Source organism: Hyperolius riggenbachi, chromosome 6 (genome assembly GCF_040937935.1).
Source record: "Hyperolius riggenbachi isolate aHypRig1 chromosome 6, aHypRig1.pri, whole genome shotgun sequence".
In the NCBI taxonomy this organism is placed as follows: Eukaryota; Metazoa; Chordata; class Amphibia; order Anura; family Hyperoliidae; genus Hyperolius; species Hyperolius riggenbachi.
This window is the reverse complement of record NC_090651.1, coordinates 137899904-137917413: the sequence shown is the minus strand read 5'-3', so window position 1 is coordinate 137917413 and position 17510 is coordinate 137899904. Positions and strand designations below refer to the sequence as shown.

General features: G+C 45.1%; 1 protein-coding gene across 4 annotated transcripts in view; it reads right to left on the bottom strand.

Moving 5' to 3' along the window:
• Positions 1 to 17510, bottom strand: part of SLC35A3 (solute carrier family 35 member A3) — a 128415-nt gene that overhangs the window by 20296 nt on the left and 90609 nt on the right. For all 4 annotated transcript variants that reach the window (XM_068242639.1, XM_068242642.1, XM_068242640.1 and 1 more), the window contains exon 4: positions 5088 to 5210. In XM_068242639.1, the coding sequence (XP_068098740.1) occupies positions 5088 to 5210 (123 nt within the window). The remainder of the gene's footprint in view (positions 1 to 5087; positions 5211 to 17510) is intronic.

The window sequence follows — 17510 nt, the reverse complement described above, 5'->3', positions numbered from 1 at the left end:
TTTTAACCTCGCACTGCTAAAGCATCTTAATGAATCAAATTTAGACAAGACTATACATATTCTGTAAACTGCTGCCAAAGATGTCAGTGCTATATAAAGTCTAAATGATAATAATACATCCATAATAGGGAAAGAATTTTATTCCATTGAGGGTTTTCTTTTTATTCATTTTTTTCTGATTCTGGTTGAACTTGATGGATTAAGTTTTTTGTTTTTGTTTTTTTTTAACCAAACTATGTAGCTAAAAGCTCCCAACTGCACTCGCTGTTTTGGTAATGGTTAACCAAACAAGGCTCCATAGCCTGTAGTAGCGTTAAAATATGACTGTGACCCAAGCCCATACCCCATCTGTGCACTGTGCAGAATTTGCATTGGTGCAGAGGCTGATAAATGATTTGCAGTGGTCATGTTTGGTCTTATATATTATCTAGTCCACAACACTTAGGGCTGGTTCACACAGACTGTTTCCGGTGTTTACAGGCAACGTTTACCGGGATCTACCGACGCCCCATTCAAGTGAATGGAAGTGTTCTGCATCGGCTTTTGCAAGCCTGGTGGTAGATCCCAGGGTCGCATCTTGAAAGTAAGTAACATGTTGCTTTCAGAGGTGGTAAAGCCGGCCAGAAAAGCAGTGCAGGAATCCGAACTGCTAGCTTTGAAGGCTTCGCAAAAGCCTTCAAAAGATAACGTAATATTTGAACCAGACGTCCGTCTGAACCAGCCCAGGGTTCCCAGCAGCCTTCAGAGCCCATTTTTTCTGTACTGTATTGCACAAAAATAGTTCAGATGCATACTATGCAGTATTACCACAATGAAACATGTTGTGGACCCACTTCAGCTTTAGTAGTGAAGTATGGGAGAAGGATGACAGCTAGAAAAGCAATACCTGCACTGCCCATATTTCTATAACCACAGGTTCATATTCAACTTCTATTGTGCTTCAAAGTCAGAGTCAAAGTCAAAACAGGAATTTCCAGATCGGAAGCGTGAAGGAATGACTGTACATAGTCATCAAATAAATGTAAATAGGTTTATTATATTGGAAACTGTATCCCAGTATGACACAAATAGATCTATAACTGGGTGTGTTTTTCCTAGTAAGTGCACATCTCTAACACCTGCAATATGTTTGAAGTAGAGCAAAATTACCATAGGCAGTCCTTGTCAGCTAAATAACATGTATCCTCAGACTCACTAAGTCATGTGTACAGAATATGACAGAGGAAATCAAATATCATTAGCTCGAGTTTCTGTCCTTCAGAATTACCTCAATACCAACATGTACAGTACTTTTAAGTTTGGCTTACTGAAGTTAAATAGAATTTGAGAACTGGATGAAGTAGATGGCAGTTTGAGGCCAATTTATAAAACGTGGCTTTATTCCGTGTCTTCTAGGGCAGGTCTTGCCAATAAAATGTTGGCTTTATTGTGAAGACTTTCTCTCTGCAACTGCTGGAATGCCTATTGCTTAGACCGCAGCTGATTAGTGTTTTAGTATTACCAAGGATGCTACAAAGAGATACCAGGAGCATTGCAAACTAGGATGGTAACCTAAATGAAACTGGTGTGATCTAGCTCATCTTTACAGGCCACCTTTAAAGGTAGGGGAATCTGTGCTCAATAGAGTGCAGAGTTCATCTTCAGAGTGCACTACTGTGAACTGCTAAAAAAAATTCTTCAGCACTTCACAGCAGTTTGCTATAGAAGAAAAGTACTAATGTCCTAAGTGATGACAGCAATCAAGGAAAGACTCAGCACTGTCTTCAAAGTAGTTCACAGTAGTTACTTCATTTTATTAAATACTCGGCAGTGCAAAATTTATACAGAGAAAAGGCTAGACATCAATAGCCATTTTGAAGACAGTGCTGGATCTTTCCTTAATTGCTGCTACTTGTAACCCTCTTAGGCATGGAAGTGATTGACTGAATCATGTTGCCCTTTGATGGAGGTGGGTGCTGCCTTCCTTCTGGTGCACCTATAAGCAGTGACAGTGTATTTTGCATGAAATGGACAGACATCGGCATCAGCGTTCGATTGTCTGGTATTCTCACAAGCCCAAAAATAATCGCTAGGTTAACCGATTTCTCCCTAAAGTTGGTCATAAGACATGATATGAAGCTTAACCACTTAAGGACCGCCTAACGCCGAAAGGCGGCGGTGGCGGGTTTAAGTGGTTATTACATGGAAATGGCCGCTCGTTCGAGCGGCCTTTCTATGTAAGTTCACGGAGGGTGTCTCCGTGAACAGTGTGCGAGCCGCCGATCGCGGCTCGCACGCCTAATGTAAACACGCGGGGAAGAAATCCCCGCTGTTTACATCATACGGCGCTGCTGCGCAGCAGCGCCGTAAGGCAGATCGGCGATCCCCGGCCTCTGATTGGCCGGGGATTGCCGGCATATGATAGGCTGAAGCCTATCCTTCAATGCGCAGGACGGATATCCGTCCTGCGCAGCTTTGATCACGGAGGGGAGGGAGGTAAGAGGAGGAAGCGCCGAGAACGCTGCGGAGGGGGGCTTTGAGAAGCCCCCCCCCCGCTAATCCCAACTAGCCGGCGGCGATCAGACCCCCCCGGCAGGACATCCCCCTAGTGGGGAAAAAAGGGGGGGGGAAGTCTGGTCGCCCCAGCTGCCACACGATCTGTGCTGTGGGCTGAATAGCCCACGCAGCACAGATCTTCCCAAACACCCCTGGTCCTTAAGTGGTTAAAGGAAACATCCAGGGTACTTAAAAAAAAGCAGATCTACTTACCTAAGACTTCCTGCAGCTCCTGGCAGCTTATGTGTCCCTCGCCGCAGCTCCCCTTCCAGCCGGTGGCCCGGGTTTGCCTCTGTTGCAGCAGCCGGCGTAGCGAGGTCAGTAGCCTCTGCGGCTGCGCAAGCTCGCCCTCCCACAGCTGGGAGCGTTCTGCGCAGGCACAAAAGTACTGCAAACTCAGAACGTCCTCCCTGCTCTAAAAGATACGCACCACCATAATAACCTTTAAACAAAAAACATTCCTGTGTTGCAGCTGATACAAATCCTAAAATAAATCTGCACGGTTTCTACTTCCTGATTCATAGAAGCAGACATATTGTTAAAATCATATGCTTTCAAATGGGCTTAACTGCCATCTTTGCCATGACAGTCATGTGACACAGGAGAGAGATGAAATTTGTGATTAGACACAAATGAGGGGGAATTAAACAGGCTAAATCAGGTGTCAGTAACCTTTTTGGCCGAGAGAGCCATAAACGCCACATATTTGATAATTTCATTCCATGAGAGCCATACAATAGGTTTCAAACTGGGACAGTGCGCAGGCACAGCAGAGGGTTTACGTCCCTGTTGCCATGGTAACGTGTATACAGTTGATCCTCCAGGCAGCGGAAGTGTCAGACATGTCTTCAGCTTCTCTTGGGTGTCAGCAACATCAGCAATTTCCCCGAGAGCCAGAAAGGAGAAATACAGACTATCAGCTTGTACAATTAGCTAGCTGACTTGTGGGTTGATTCACTTTGTAGGACGAGATCCCTGCACTTTGGCACAATAGGCTGCTTGTCAAGTGACAGTCAGTCTATAGGGCCAATCAAAGTGCAGGGATCTCATCCTACAAAATCACTGGACCGGACAGTGTCCAGAGTGGGACAATTGAAGCAGCTGTTTGTTTTGGGGGTAGCGCAAGTAAGTTAGTGGTGTATGCTACAGCAGTAGCCTGCACAAGTTTGAAAATTTTACTATTTCACACTAAGCTGCGCTGCTTGAGCAGTGTAGCTTAGTGAATCAACCCCTACTGATTTGTCTGTGAGCCAGATGTAGCCATCAAAAGAGCCACATATGGCCAGGGATAAACCCTCTATATACATACAGGGTGCATTTCTCTAGGTTTTCCTTCTGTCCTGTGCAAGAGTTCAGGTCCACTTTAGGGGAGAGTTGGTTCTATGCAGGGATGGGCTTCCGAGCAGTGAGCTACTCGAATTCGGAATTCTAATGAAGATTAATTACTCCACCTGTGACAGTGGGATGGGGAAGGGGGGGGGTGTGGTTAACTTACCCAGAAGTCCGTGGATCCTATGTGTGTCATTGCTGTCATACGCGACCTATGGGTCACGTTCCACCACTCACTACCGCACGTCCTCCGGAAGGAGGAAGTGCGAAGTGCAGTAGTGAGTGGTGTAACACGTCCCATAGGTCGAGTATGACAGCAATGACACGCATAGGATCCAGATTCATCCAGGAGGCGGCGTGGAGCAAGTAGTATGTTCTTTTTTTACTTTTTTCATGCTGCCTCGGGTTCTCTTTCAAGCAAATGAATACAGGAAACTTTTCCACCCGCATGGTGACATGGAACACTGGTGATGTAATACTACATTTTTTTTTTTTTTTTTTTTTGTGGGAATAACTTCATTACCAAAAGAAAGCCTAGATTGTTCTGAAAACACAATATATGTACCACTTTGATGACATAAGTAATAAAAAGTTATAAAAAAAAAGTTATAGCTGAATCAATAGTGACACATCCAAAACAAAACAAAATTGTCAGATGTAAAAACCCAGGAATGCGAAGTGTTTAAATAAGAGGAAAATATTCCCTTAATTTAAAACGTTCATGCTATAATCCAACTGCTGGTTAGATCCCTTTTCCAGAAGTTGAATCAAAGTAATGCTGGATCAAGATAAGATAAAGTGGTGTGCTTATACTACACTTTGTTTCAAGGGAATGGGTTAGGGTGTCTCCTCATTTTTTTTTTAATATATACTGAAGAAGAGGGGGAGATCCCCTTGAAACATGTTAATGATATGAAATGAAGTGCTGCTGGTTGTAGGACCTGACAGTTTATATAACAGCTGCAGAATGGAGGACCAATGGTGAGGTCTGTTGATGTCAAAATGAAGAGCCAAAAGTAAAGGGTAGGCCACCCATCACACCAAAAGAAGAGTGCAAAGCTAAATTGGTACTTACTGTGTGGGCTTGGCAGCTGGTCGTATAAGTCTGCGTCCAACTGGTAAGCCCAGTATATAACCCATTACAGCAAGCTGTTAGTAAACTCTGCACTATCTCCTCCTCTGTACATTTTTTACCGACTAAAGTCTAAACCATTACAATTTACCTGAACAAGTGTTACTCCAGCCATTAGGATTAATAAAGAAGTCCACTGATATTTTGTCAGTCTTTTCTGAAGCATAGATACTGAAAACAGCGCAGTTGTGAGGATTTTAAGTTGATATGTGACCTGCAGACAGACAAATAAAAGGAAATAAAGATATGTAAATGCACAGAATTATGTAGATAAATTAACAATGAATTACAGTCATAAGAAGAATGAGAAACTGACTAATTTTACTGAAATATGTCCAAATGAGACTTACGAAGGACCGACTTACGAACGTCCTGCCGATATTAAACGGCATGGACTGGACTTGTAGTTTTTGAGAAAATTGATTTAAAAAAAAAAAATTCAAAGAAAAAATAGCTTTTCAACTTGTATAAGCAGAGGTGACACAGAGGGGGACACTGGAGGCACAGTGGAGCACAGAGGAGGTACAGGGGACAGATATGGCACACTGTTCCCACTTAAGACAGATTCAGGTTAAAGGTGGCCATACACTGGTGGATTTGCCATCAGATCGACCAACAGATAGATTCCTCTCTGATTGAATCTGATCAGAGAGGGATTTGTATGGCTGCCTTACTGCAAACAGATTGTGAATCGATTTCAGCATCTGTGGAGCTGCCGCTGCAGTCGTCCCCCTGCATACATTTCTTGATCCGGCCGTCACGAGTCCCCCGGTCTCCGCTGTCTTCTTCTCCGCTCTGAGCTCCAGGGCTGCAGCTTCACTGTACTTCCTTCCGGGTAAGTTTAAACAGTAGAGGGCGCTCTACTGTCTAAACTTCCTGTCTGGACAGGAAGAAGTGAAGCTTGCCGGAATCCAGCGGAGAAGGAGCAGTGGTGACAGCGGGGATACGCGCCGGCCAGATCAGGTAATGTATTCCCGCTAGCGTCGGTCATTCGAACGCCACTATCGACGCACTCCTGACCCGCCGCCGATCGAGCAAAATCTTCCGCACAGACGGATTAACGGGAACGATCGATTTCGGACGGAAATCGATCGGTCAGCGTTTGCGCAACGATTTCACAGCAGATTCGATCACAGTGATCGAATCTGCTGTATATCGGCGGGAAAATCGTTAGGTGTATGGGCCCCTTAAGAATGAACAGTCCCTATCTTGTTCGTTAACCGGGAACAACCTATAACATTCTTTTCACCTGGTTGGTTTCAGTTATTTGCTAAACATTTCTATTGTGACTGATGCTTCTGCTCGAAAAACTGGAAGATTTATTCTTCAGCTTCTCATGGTAAAAATGATGCCAAATAAACCTTATTTGATTATTACCTTTGCATGTAGTGGGTCCTCATCCCCGGCCTACACATCTGTATTTTTGGGGGTAGTCTTACTCTCTAAGCATCTTGACTGCCACTGCTGCCCTCCCTGCTCTGTGTGACTCAATTGCTCCTTACCCACAGAATCAGTCACTGCTGAGGACAGGTGCAGTGATACTAGACTGCTCTCCACTGCCAATTCTGCCCCACTTTGCTGATGCAGATTCAAATCTAAAATTTTTTGTGGCCACACATATGTGATTCTCAGCGAAAACAAAATACAACTTGCACTACTTTCCTGCACAGCTCATGTGGTTTCTCATTAAAAATCAGTTTTAAAAAATGCATGAAACGCAACCCAAAACGCATACATGTAGGGCAAAACACTTGTAGGGAATCACCTACAATTGTCCCAGATGCAAGTGTGATCCCTTCCTGTTTGACGAAGTCTCTGAATCTTTGATTGGCAGCTAAAATCTGTCCTATCTGCTTTTGGTGATTTGCAGCATGACACTAATTACAGCCTCTGTCATTTTTATTGTATGTAAATTAAGTAATTCAATAGATGGCTAGCTTCAATAGATCAAAAGAGAAGAACAATAGATAAATACATTTAATAGGCAAATGGAATCAATAGAATTTTTTTGTAATTTGCAAAGATGATGAACAGAAAAAGCTTAGTATTAAGATAGAGAGAAAACTTGGAGAATGTGGAGAAAGAAAAGTTAAAGTGAATGGGAACCGCATTTAAAAAAAATGAGACAGATCCTTACCCAAGGAGAGGGAAGGCTCTGGGTCCTATAGAGCCTTCCGGCTCTTCTCCTGGTCCCCTCGGTCCAGTGCTGGCTCGCCCGGTAACAGTATTTGACTAAACTAGTCAAACACTGCTTTATCCGGCCGAAGGAGGCTTCAGAAGTCTTCAGGGAGCCCGAGTGCTCCTGAAGAAGGGCGGCCCTGTACTGCGCCTGCACAAGCACGCTCACTTGCACGCTCACGTGTGTAAAGTATGGAGCCGCATGTCTTCGGGAGGACACGGCTCCCGAAGGCTTCCAAATACCCTTTCGGCGGGGGATGCCAGCACAGGATAGAGGGCACCGAGAGAGGAGACAGAAGGCTCTATATGACCCAGAGCCTTCCCTTTTCTTAGGTAAGTATTTGCTTCATTTTTTAAAAAATGCGGTTCCCATTCACTTTAGGGCTGGTTCAGATGGACTTTTGCAGAGCGTTTACTGCCAGCGTTCGGGGCTTGGCGTTAAACGCTCCCATTCAAGTGAATGGGAGCGTTTGTACCAAGCTTTTACGCGCGTTTGCACAAACGCGGCGTTCGGGTCCCGATTTTCACTGGCGTTCAAGGAGCCCCTGGAAGCTACATGTTGCTTCCAGGGGCGGTTAACCGCGACAGTTAATGTCCCCCTAGGGGAAGAAAAAACGCGATGCGAACGCTGCTGAAAGCCTGAACGCATCACGAACGCAACGCCAACGAACGCGACGCCTCCAAATGTCCGTCTGAACCAGCCCTAAAGGGCTGGTTCAGACGGGCGTTTTTGTGGCGTTTAACGCAGCGTTTCAGACGCAGCGTTTTCTGGGATCTACTGCCATCCCATGCAAGTGTTTGGGAGCGTTTAGAGCTGGCTTTTGCAGGCTTTCATGAAAGCCTGGCAGTAGATCCCAGCGTTGAGTCTAGTCTCAAAAGCAACATGCTGCTTTCAGAGGCAGTAAACGCGAGGAAACTATAGCAGAGACCAGAACGGCTAGCCTTGAAAGCTTTTCAAAAGCTTTCAAAAGCTAGCTTTTAAACGCTGGCGTTTAAACGCTGGCGTTTGAACGCAATGCCAAGCAAAAGCTCAGCAGACGCCCGTGTGAACCAGCCCTAAGATAGGTAATGAAATGAAGGGGTTAAAACACTAATGAGGGAGGAGGGTAAGAGGAATTTATTAATCAAGGCGTATAAGGGATCACTAAAGGTGGCCATACACTGGTCGATGTGCCATCAGATCGACCAACAGATCCCTCTCTGATCGAATCTGATCAGAGAGGGATCGTATGGCTGTCTTTACTGCAAACAGATTGTGAATCGATTTCATGCTGAAATCGATTCACAATCTGTGAAGCTGCCGCTGCCGTCCCCCCCCCCCTGCATACATTACCTTCTCCGCCGGCGCGTGTCACCGCTGCTCCTTCTCCGCTGGGTTCCGGGAGGCTTCACTTCTTCCTGTCCGGGGAAGTAAACAGTAGAGGGCGCTCTACTGTTTAAACTTCCTGTCGGGACAGGAAGAAGTGAAGCCTGCCGGAACCCAGTGGAGACGGAGCAGCGGTGACACGCGCCGGCGGAGAAGGTAATGTATTGCCGGTAGCCTCGGTCATTCGAACGCCGCTATCGACGCACTCCCGACCCGCCAGCGATCGAGCAAAATCTTCAGCACGGCCAGATCGACGGGAACGATCTATTTCAGATGGAAATCGATCGTTCGGTCAGCGTTTGCGCAACGATTTCACTGCAGATTCAATCACAGTGATCGAATCTGCTGTATATCGGCGGGAAAATCGTTAGGTGTATGGGCCCCATCAGGCAGACTGATAAGGCTGTTTCTGAACGATCCGCCTGGCGGATCGCTCAGAAACAGCCTCATCAGTCTGCAGACAGACTGTACACACGCCGGACTGTCGCTGGAACACCCGCCCAGCGGGAGGGTCTGCCAGACCCGTCGTTCCAGCCTATCTAGCGTGTGTACGAGCCTTAAAGGTCCGTACACACGCCGGACTGGAGGCAACGACGGGTCTGTCGTCACCTCCCGCTGGGTGGGCGTTCCAGCGACAGTCCGGCGTGTGTACAGTCTGTCGGCGGACTGATACGGCTGTTTCTGAGCGATGTTATACTAGGCTTATGCCTAGTATAACATGTTGGATATTATCTAACCATCTATCTGCCTAGCAATTAAGCATTGTTCTACTCAGCAGGAGATAATCAGAAGACAATGCACCAGAGATAATGACCAGTCTCTACCAGTAATTTACAGACAATAATCTAATAATCTGTGTACTAGGCATTATGCTGGGCATACACAGCACGATAGTTGTTATCAATCAAGCCGCTGATGGCTCGATTGCTAATATTCAACCTGGCCGATCACCGAGGCGGATCGATTCCGCGCTCGATCCCCGCGAGCGGACAATGGAACAAACAAGTGGCCGATAAGGAACTGCACGCAAGGACGAGCGGGAATCGATCCACGCGCCCGCGCGGACACGCCGGCATCGAGCCAGCGGCTCGATTCCGGTGCATGCCCAGCATTAGCTACATATTACCCATAGTCCTGCCCACAGAATCAAGCCAGATTCTGAAGGAAGACACCAAGTACAATTTTCCATCAGATAAGGGGCCCATACACTCAGCCAATTTTCGGCCGATCGATCAAAATCGATTAATTGCAAATTGATTGCTTGATCGATCGATTTGCGGCCGATTTCGACCGATTTCAATCGATCTAACATGATGGAAAATCTAGGTCTATCTGAAGAGATTGCTTATCAATTTGCATGGGACCTAATGGAAATTTGATGGCAAAAAATGCCATCAGATCGATTTTCAATAGATTTCATACTGAAATCTATTGGAAATCTGTTCCCAATAAAAAATGTTCCTAAACACATCAGATAGATCAGAAAATCTATCTGATGATCTATCTGCTGCTAATCTAATGAGTGTATACCTATGTGTGTACCTATAGATGGATCTAAATACCTAGCACACACCATACAATCTTCTGTAAGATTTTCTGTTAGATTTACCTGCCAGATAGATAATTTCTAACATGTTGGAAATTATCTATCTAACCATTTATCTGCCGAGCAATTAAGCATTGTTCTACTCAGCAGAAGATAACCAGAAGACAATGTACCAGAGATAATGACCAGTCTCTATCAGTACTTTACAGAAAATAATCTAATTACAGAAAATCTAACAGAAAAATCTAACAGAAAATTGTATGGTGTGTACAAGGCATTAGATAGATCTAATAAGAAATTGCATCATGTGTAGACATCCAAATAGTTTCAGATCAATTTTGCTTTGATAAGTACCCAAAATCTAACACAATCCAATTGGGCCGGTTGGAAAATATCTAATAGATCCGTCTAATAGATCTGATCTGACGGAAAATTGTACCGTGGAAATGAGACTTAAGGGGCCCATACACTCAGCTGATTTTTGGCTAATCGATCGATCAAAATCGATTGCAAATCGATTGACCAATCGATCAATTTGCAGCCGATTTCAATCGATCTGGCAGGCTGGAAAATCTAGGTCGATCTTTTGAGATTTCTTATCATTTTGCCTTGGCCCTAATGGAAATCTGATGGCAAAAAAATGCCATCAGATCGATTTTCAATAGATTTTAAACTGAAATCTATTGGAAATCTGTTCCTAGTAAAAAAAAAAAATATGTTCCTAAACACATCAGACAAATCAGAGATCTATCTGATGATCTATCTGCTGCTAATCTAACGAGTGTATGGCCACCATTAACACTTTTTGCCACAGTGTGGCACTGTCTCCAGCTCCTTTCACCTCAGATTACACGCTGACCAGGATCTGAGATGAAAGGAGCACTTTGTTTTGTTTTGTTTAATCATTCTACAAGTGATCTTATTGGCTCTGTGAACCCTTGTTTACATGCAGCAAACATTGCCAAACGCGTACCCACAGGAGAGTGCACACGCACTGAGGTGTTAAATGCAGGATGAGGATTCTACTTTCAAGAACTTATGGGAGGGGAGAGGGTGGAGTTCTTGGATGTAGAATCTATGTCTAGGAACCTGAAGTGAAAATAAACTTATGAGATTATTTATTCTATGCATACTACCAATATTAAATAAAACATTAGTAACAGATATGAGTCACATATTTTCATTTTCAGTTCAGTGGTTTCACTTCTGCCTTATTACACTGAAAAAGAAGCACAAGTAATGACCCTTTGGACTTTCCTTCAAAGAAATCAAATCATCTACCTTTTCCCTAACAGATAACAGGCTTTTGGCTTCTATTTATTTTTTAGGGAACTGCACTGAATTTGGCAAACTGTTTGGCAAGCTCTGTTGCATAGATCAGCGTTTTTCAACCAGTGTTCCGCGGCACGCTAGTATGCCGCGGGACATTGCCTGGTGTGCCGTCCTCTTCTCCCCCTCCCGCCCATCCCCGCGGCCGACGCTGTTATTACCTTAGCAGCGGCCGCTCTCCTCTCTCCAGCGCATGTATTTATTCAAGCAGCGTATCTCCCGGCTGCTCTGTGTGTGATGCGCAGGAAGCTGGGCTCGGTTACCATAGTAACGGCGATACATATCGCCGCTACAGGAAGCCGCTGCCATGCTTCCTGCCGGATCACACAGAGCAGCCGGGAGATACGCTGCTTGAATAAACACACGCACCGGAGAGGGGAGAGCGGCAGCTGTTAAGGTAATAACAGCAGGGGGCACCACCTACCCATAATGGCTATACCGGGGCACTATACTGGCTATCCTGGGGCACTATACTAGCTATCCTGGGGCACTATTGTGGCTATACTGGGGCACTATTCTGGCTATACTGGGGCACTATACTAGCTATACTGGGGCACTATACTAGCTATCTTGGGACACTATACTGGGGCGCTATCCTGGGGCACTATTCTGGCTATACCGGGCCACTATACTGGCTATACCGGGGCACTATACTGGCTATACTGGGGCACTATTCTGGCTATACTGGCTATACTGGGGCACTATACTGGCTATACTGGGGCACTATACTGGGGCACTAAACTGGCTATACTGGGGCACTATTCTGGCTATACTGGGGCACTATTCTGGCTATACTGGGGCACTATTCTGGCTACACTGGGGCACTATACTGGCTATACTGGGGCTCTATACTGGCTATACTGGGGCTATATACTGGCTATACTGGGGCACTATACTAGCTATACTGGGGCTCTATACTGGCTATACTGGGGCACTATTCTGGGGCACTATACTAGCTATACTGGGGCACTATTCTGGCTATACTGGGGCACTATTCTGGCTATACTGGGGCACTATACTGGCTATACTGGGGCACTATACTAGCTATGATGGGGCACTATTTTGGGGCACTATACTAGCTATACTGGGGCACTATTCTGGGGCACTATACTGGCTATACTGGGGCACTATACTAGCTATACTGAGGCAACTAAACTCCCTACACTGGGGCAACTATGCTAGCTATGCAGCCGCACCCCAGCCCCCCCCCCCCCCCCCCATAGCCTGCTGCGCACGGCACTGACCACTAGGTCGCGCAAACACCTGGGGGCCGCACTCCCATCCCCATTCATTGTTCGCGCTGCTCCACCATCTGACGTCATATACCCCCGCTCCGTCATACCTCCGCCAACCCCGCATAGCAGCAGAACACCTTGTCAGCTACATAGATGACATGCGTCTGCAAATGATTACTGCTAAAGCAAATAGCAGTAATCATTCAAGATTAATTATAAATGATAAATAGGAGCGCTGAGTATATAATTAATGGACCGTTTATTTTTGTTGTATATTAAAAAGAGAGACCATATAATGGTAATGCCACTTCTCTACTTATCTAACAATCACACAGCACACACATACCTGAGTACACTGGTTCCTTAAAAAACATAAAAAGTGTGTATTCTACTAGAAACCTATTGTGTATACAATTAGTAAAAAATATATATTTGAGATAAAAATGATGGGATAAAATAAACCATCAAAAACCTAATTAGGGATTATGAATAAAATAGTTAAATTTCGTTAAGGTTCTCCTACAGGTCCTCCACAGTCCTTACGTGGGCAAAAACGGTATATATGGTAAAGTCCTCGGGTTTGTTCCTTTAAACCCGCATAAGTTTCCTGTTCCAGTACATCCAAATATTGGACCGTCACTTAATAAACTATACTTGCAGGAGGGAGGCAGCACCGATATGCCGACAGTTGGAGCGTGCCCAGGTCTGAAACACCCCAGTGCCTTCTGGGGAGTGCCAAGTAGATACACAGGAAGGAGGACCGGCACCGCTCAAATGTATCAATAGCTCTTTATTGAAATTAAAAGGCAGCAGGACAGACCGCTGTTTCGGGATAAACCCTTCTTCAACTGCTTGATGGCATTAAGCAGTTGAAGAAGGGTTTATCCCGAAACAGCGGTCTGTCCTGCTGCCTTTTAATTTCAATAAAGAGCTATTGATACATTTGAGCGGTGCCGGTCCTCCTTCCTGTGTATCTACTTAATAAACTATACACATAAAATAGAGCTCACCCTCCAATTGGCCGTGATGGGTTCACAATCAGCATCTGTGCTGCTGTACCACTCGTGGCTCGGTGATGCCCGGATCATACGCCACCCGCAACTCGTTTCTGTAGTGTTATTTCCCAACCAACAGCCTCACACGTAGTCCGGCGTCTCGCTTCCGGTCCAACAATGGGTTAGCGCGACGTCACTTCCTCCTCTCGTCTGCACTCCAACCTGTAATCCAACTTACTTCCTTGCGTACCACTGTAGCCGCATGTCGCTTGTTGAATGTATATGCGGCGTCTGGAGTGGTTAGGAGTAATAATATTCTTGCATCCAAAGAAGGATAGATGGGGCGCCCCACACTTCAAGAATAAAGTTCAGATTGTTCAGATTCAGAATCTGAACTTTATTCTTGAAGTGTGGGGCGCCCCATCTATCCTTCTTTGGATGCAAGAATATTATTACTCCTAACCACTCCAGACGCCGCATATACATTCAACAAGCGACGTGCGGCTACAGTGGTACGCAAGGAAGTAAGTTGGATTACGGGTTGGAGCGCAGACGAGAGGAGGAAGGGACGTCGTGCTAACCCATTGTTGGACCGGAAGCGAGCCGCCGGACTACGTGTGAGGCTGTTGGTTGGGAAATAACACTACAGAAACGAGTTGCGGGTGGCGTATGATCCGGGCATCACCGAGCCACGAGTGGTACAGCAGCACAGATGCTGATTGTGAACCCATCATGGCCAATTGGAGGGTGAGCTCTATTTTATGTGTATAGTTTATTAAGTGACGGTCCAATATTTGGATGTACTGGAACAGGAATCTTATGCGGGTTTAAAGGAACAAACCCGAGGACTTTACCATATATACCGTTTTTGCCCACGTAAGGACTGTGGAGGACCTGTAGGAGAACCTTAACGAAATTTAACTATTTTATTCATAATCCCTAATTAGGTTTTTGATGGTTTATTTTATCCCATCATTTTTATCTCAAATATATATTTTTTACTAATTGTATTCTACTAGAAACCTATTGTGTATACACACTTTTTATATTTTTTAAGGAACCAGTGTACTCAGGTATGTGTGTGCTGTGTGATTGTTAGATAAGTAGAGAAGTGGCATTACCATTATATGGTCTCTCTTTTTAATATACAATAAAAATAAACGGTCCATTAATTATATACGCTCCTATTTATCATTTCTAATTGATTTGTTTTATAGGAGGGATACAGGGGACATCCCACCAGATTAGGAAGCAGCGGGTGGAAGTTATTGACCCCCCTTTTTTGATAATAGGCTGATTGAGGTGTGTTAATTGAACCCTCAGTTTAAGTATATTGCAGTAGCAGCGCCCCTTGTTGTATTATATCATTCAAGATTAGCGGGAAAAACTTTAAAAAAAAAAGAAAAGATAATCAAAGTGACAAGGTTACAATAAAAAATAAATGATTTCCCCCAAGTGAATATTTACCCCTACCTAGCCCATTAATCCCTTGTTAACCCCTTGTATACATGTTTATATGCCTTTAATGACCGACCACAGTTCGGGGGCCCCAATGCTCTACAGAGGCATTGCTTTGCGATGCATCTGTATAACACTGGGGCCCCATAACTGTACCCCTAGCAATCACATCCAATCACTACAAACATGCAGGGTGAGGATAATGGTCTGCCATATGCCCAGCTAGTAGTGAAATAAGGCATACATGGGATCATTTTACATGGCAGGAATTAAATATACTTTTGTATGTTTAATAACCGTGGAACTTGTCATGCAAAAATTAAAAAAGGGTGAAAAATTTAAATGTGTATTTTCGGCATTTGTGCCAAGCTTTCCTTGTAAAATGCATATAAAATAAAATTGTTTTCTGATATAAATATTACCAAGAGTAAGCCTAGATTGTCTGGAGAAAAACAAAACATCATTTAGATGGTATAAGTAATGAAAAATATATTGCTGTATCAATAGCGACACAGCTGAAATGGAACAATTATCAGGAACCTGAAAGAGACTGAGATGAAGAAAGTGGCTGTTTTTTACTTACCCGGGGTCTCTCCAGCCCAATAATTATGGATGCGTCCCTCGCCGTCCTCCCACATGCCTCCCGCAGTCCACCCGGAATCGTCCCTTCAGCCGCAATCAAACCCCGGTACGCGGCTCAGTATGACTGAATGACGTCAGCTGGGGCATGTGCAGAAGGCCCCCTGCTGACGTCACTGAGCCACATACCGGAGAATATTGAGGCTTAACGGAGGACAGCAGGAGGACGGCGAGGAACACATCCATGCTTATTGGCCTGGAGAAGCCCCAGGTAAGTAAAAAAATGGCCCCTTTCTTCATCTCTGGGCCTCTTTAAGGGGTTAAAATGCAGTACAATATGCCTTAGGGTGCGTAGACACAAGCAGAATCACTGTCACCCACAGGGATTATGACTTGATCCCTCGGGCAACAGATCAGAGTCGAGTGCCATACAGATGCAAGGCTTGCCTACAGGTTCTGTTGCTATGGAGAGGGGAGGATGGGGCATATTCTGGTGGGAGGGGTAAGGAAGGGAACAATGTCCTTTTAGGGACCCTGAGCAGTGGCTAAAAAAATGAAATTGGGACTCACCTGGAGCTTCCTCCAGCCCCCTATAGCCCAGCGAGGTCCCCCGGCATCCTCTTCTTCCCTCTCTTGAACCCGCTGGCGGCTCCGGTAATCCAGCGACTTCAGCTGAAGTTGCGCACACCTTGTGAGTCATCACGCTGGTCGTCATGAATCCTGCACATGCGTGGTTCTCTAAAGCCTGAACCACGCAGCGCAGGACTCTTACGACGACTGGCATGATGACGCATGACTTCTGCCGATGTCACCGGATTACCGGAGCCGCCAGCGGGACCAGGAAAGGGAAGAAGACGCGGGCTACGGGGGGCTGGAGGAAGCCCCAGGTAAGTCCGGATTTCATTTTTTAGCCATTGCTCAGGATCCCTTTAAGATGATAGAGCAACTCTGGATCTTTTGGCAACACATCAGAGCGGCTGTACACATTAGATTTGTTAGACTAGTACAGTGGAGGAAATAATTATTTGACCCCTCACTGATTTTGTAAGTTTGTCCAATGACAAAGAAATGAAAAGTCTCAGAACAGTATCATTTCAATGGTAGGTTTATTTTAACAGTGGCAGATAGCACATCAAAAGAAAAATCGAAAAAATAACCTTAAATAAAAGATAGCAACTGATTTGCATTTCATTGAGTGAAATAAGTTTTTGAACCCCTACCAACCATTAAGAGTTCTGGCTCCCACAGAGTGGTTAGACACTTCTACTCAATTAGACACCCTCATTAAGGACACCTGTCTTAACTAGTCACCTGTATAAAAGACACCTGTCCACAGAATCAATCAATCAAGCAGACTCCAAACTCTCCAACATGGGAAAGACCAAAGAGCTGTCCAAGGATGTCAGAGACAAAATTGTAGACCTGCACAAGACTGGAATTGGCTACAAAACCATTAGCAAGAAGCTGGGAGAGAAGGTGACAACTGTTGGTGTGATTGTTCGAAAATGGAAGGAGCACAAAATGACCATCAATCGACCTTGCTCTGGGGCTCCACGCAAGATCTCACCTCGTGGGGTGTCAATGGTTCTGAGAAAGGTGAAAAAGCATCCTAGAACTACACGGGAGGAGTTAGTGAATGACCTCAAAATTAGCAGGGACCACAGTCACCAAGAAAACCATTGGAAACACATTACACCGCAATGGATTAAAATCCAAGGTCCCCCTGCTCAAGAAGGCACATGTGCAGGCCCGTCTGAAGTTTGCCAATGAACACCTGATTGATTCTGTGAGTGACTGGGAGAAGGTGCTGTGGTCTGATGAGACCAAA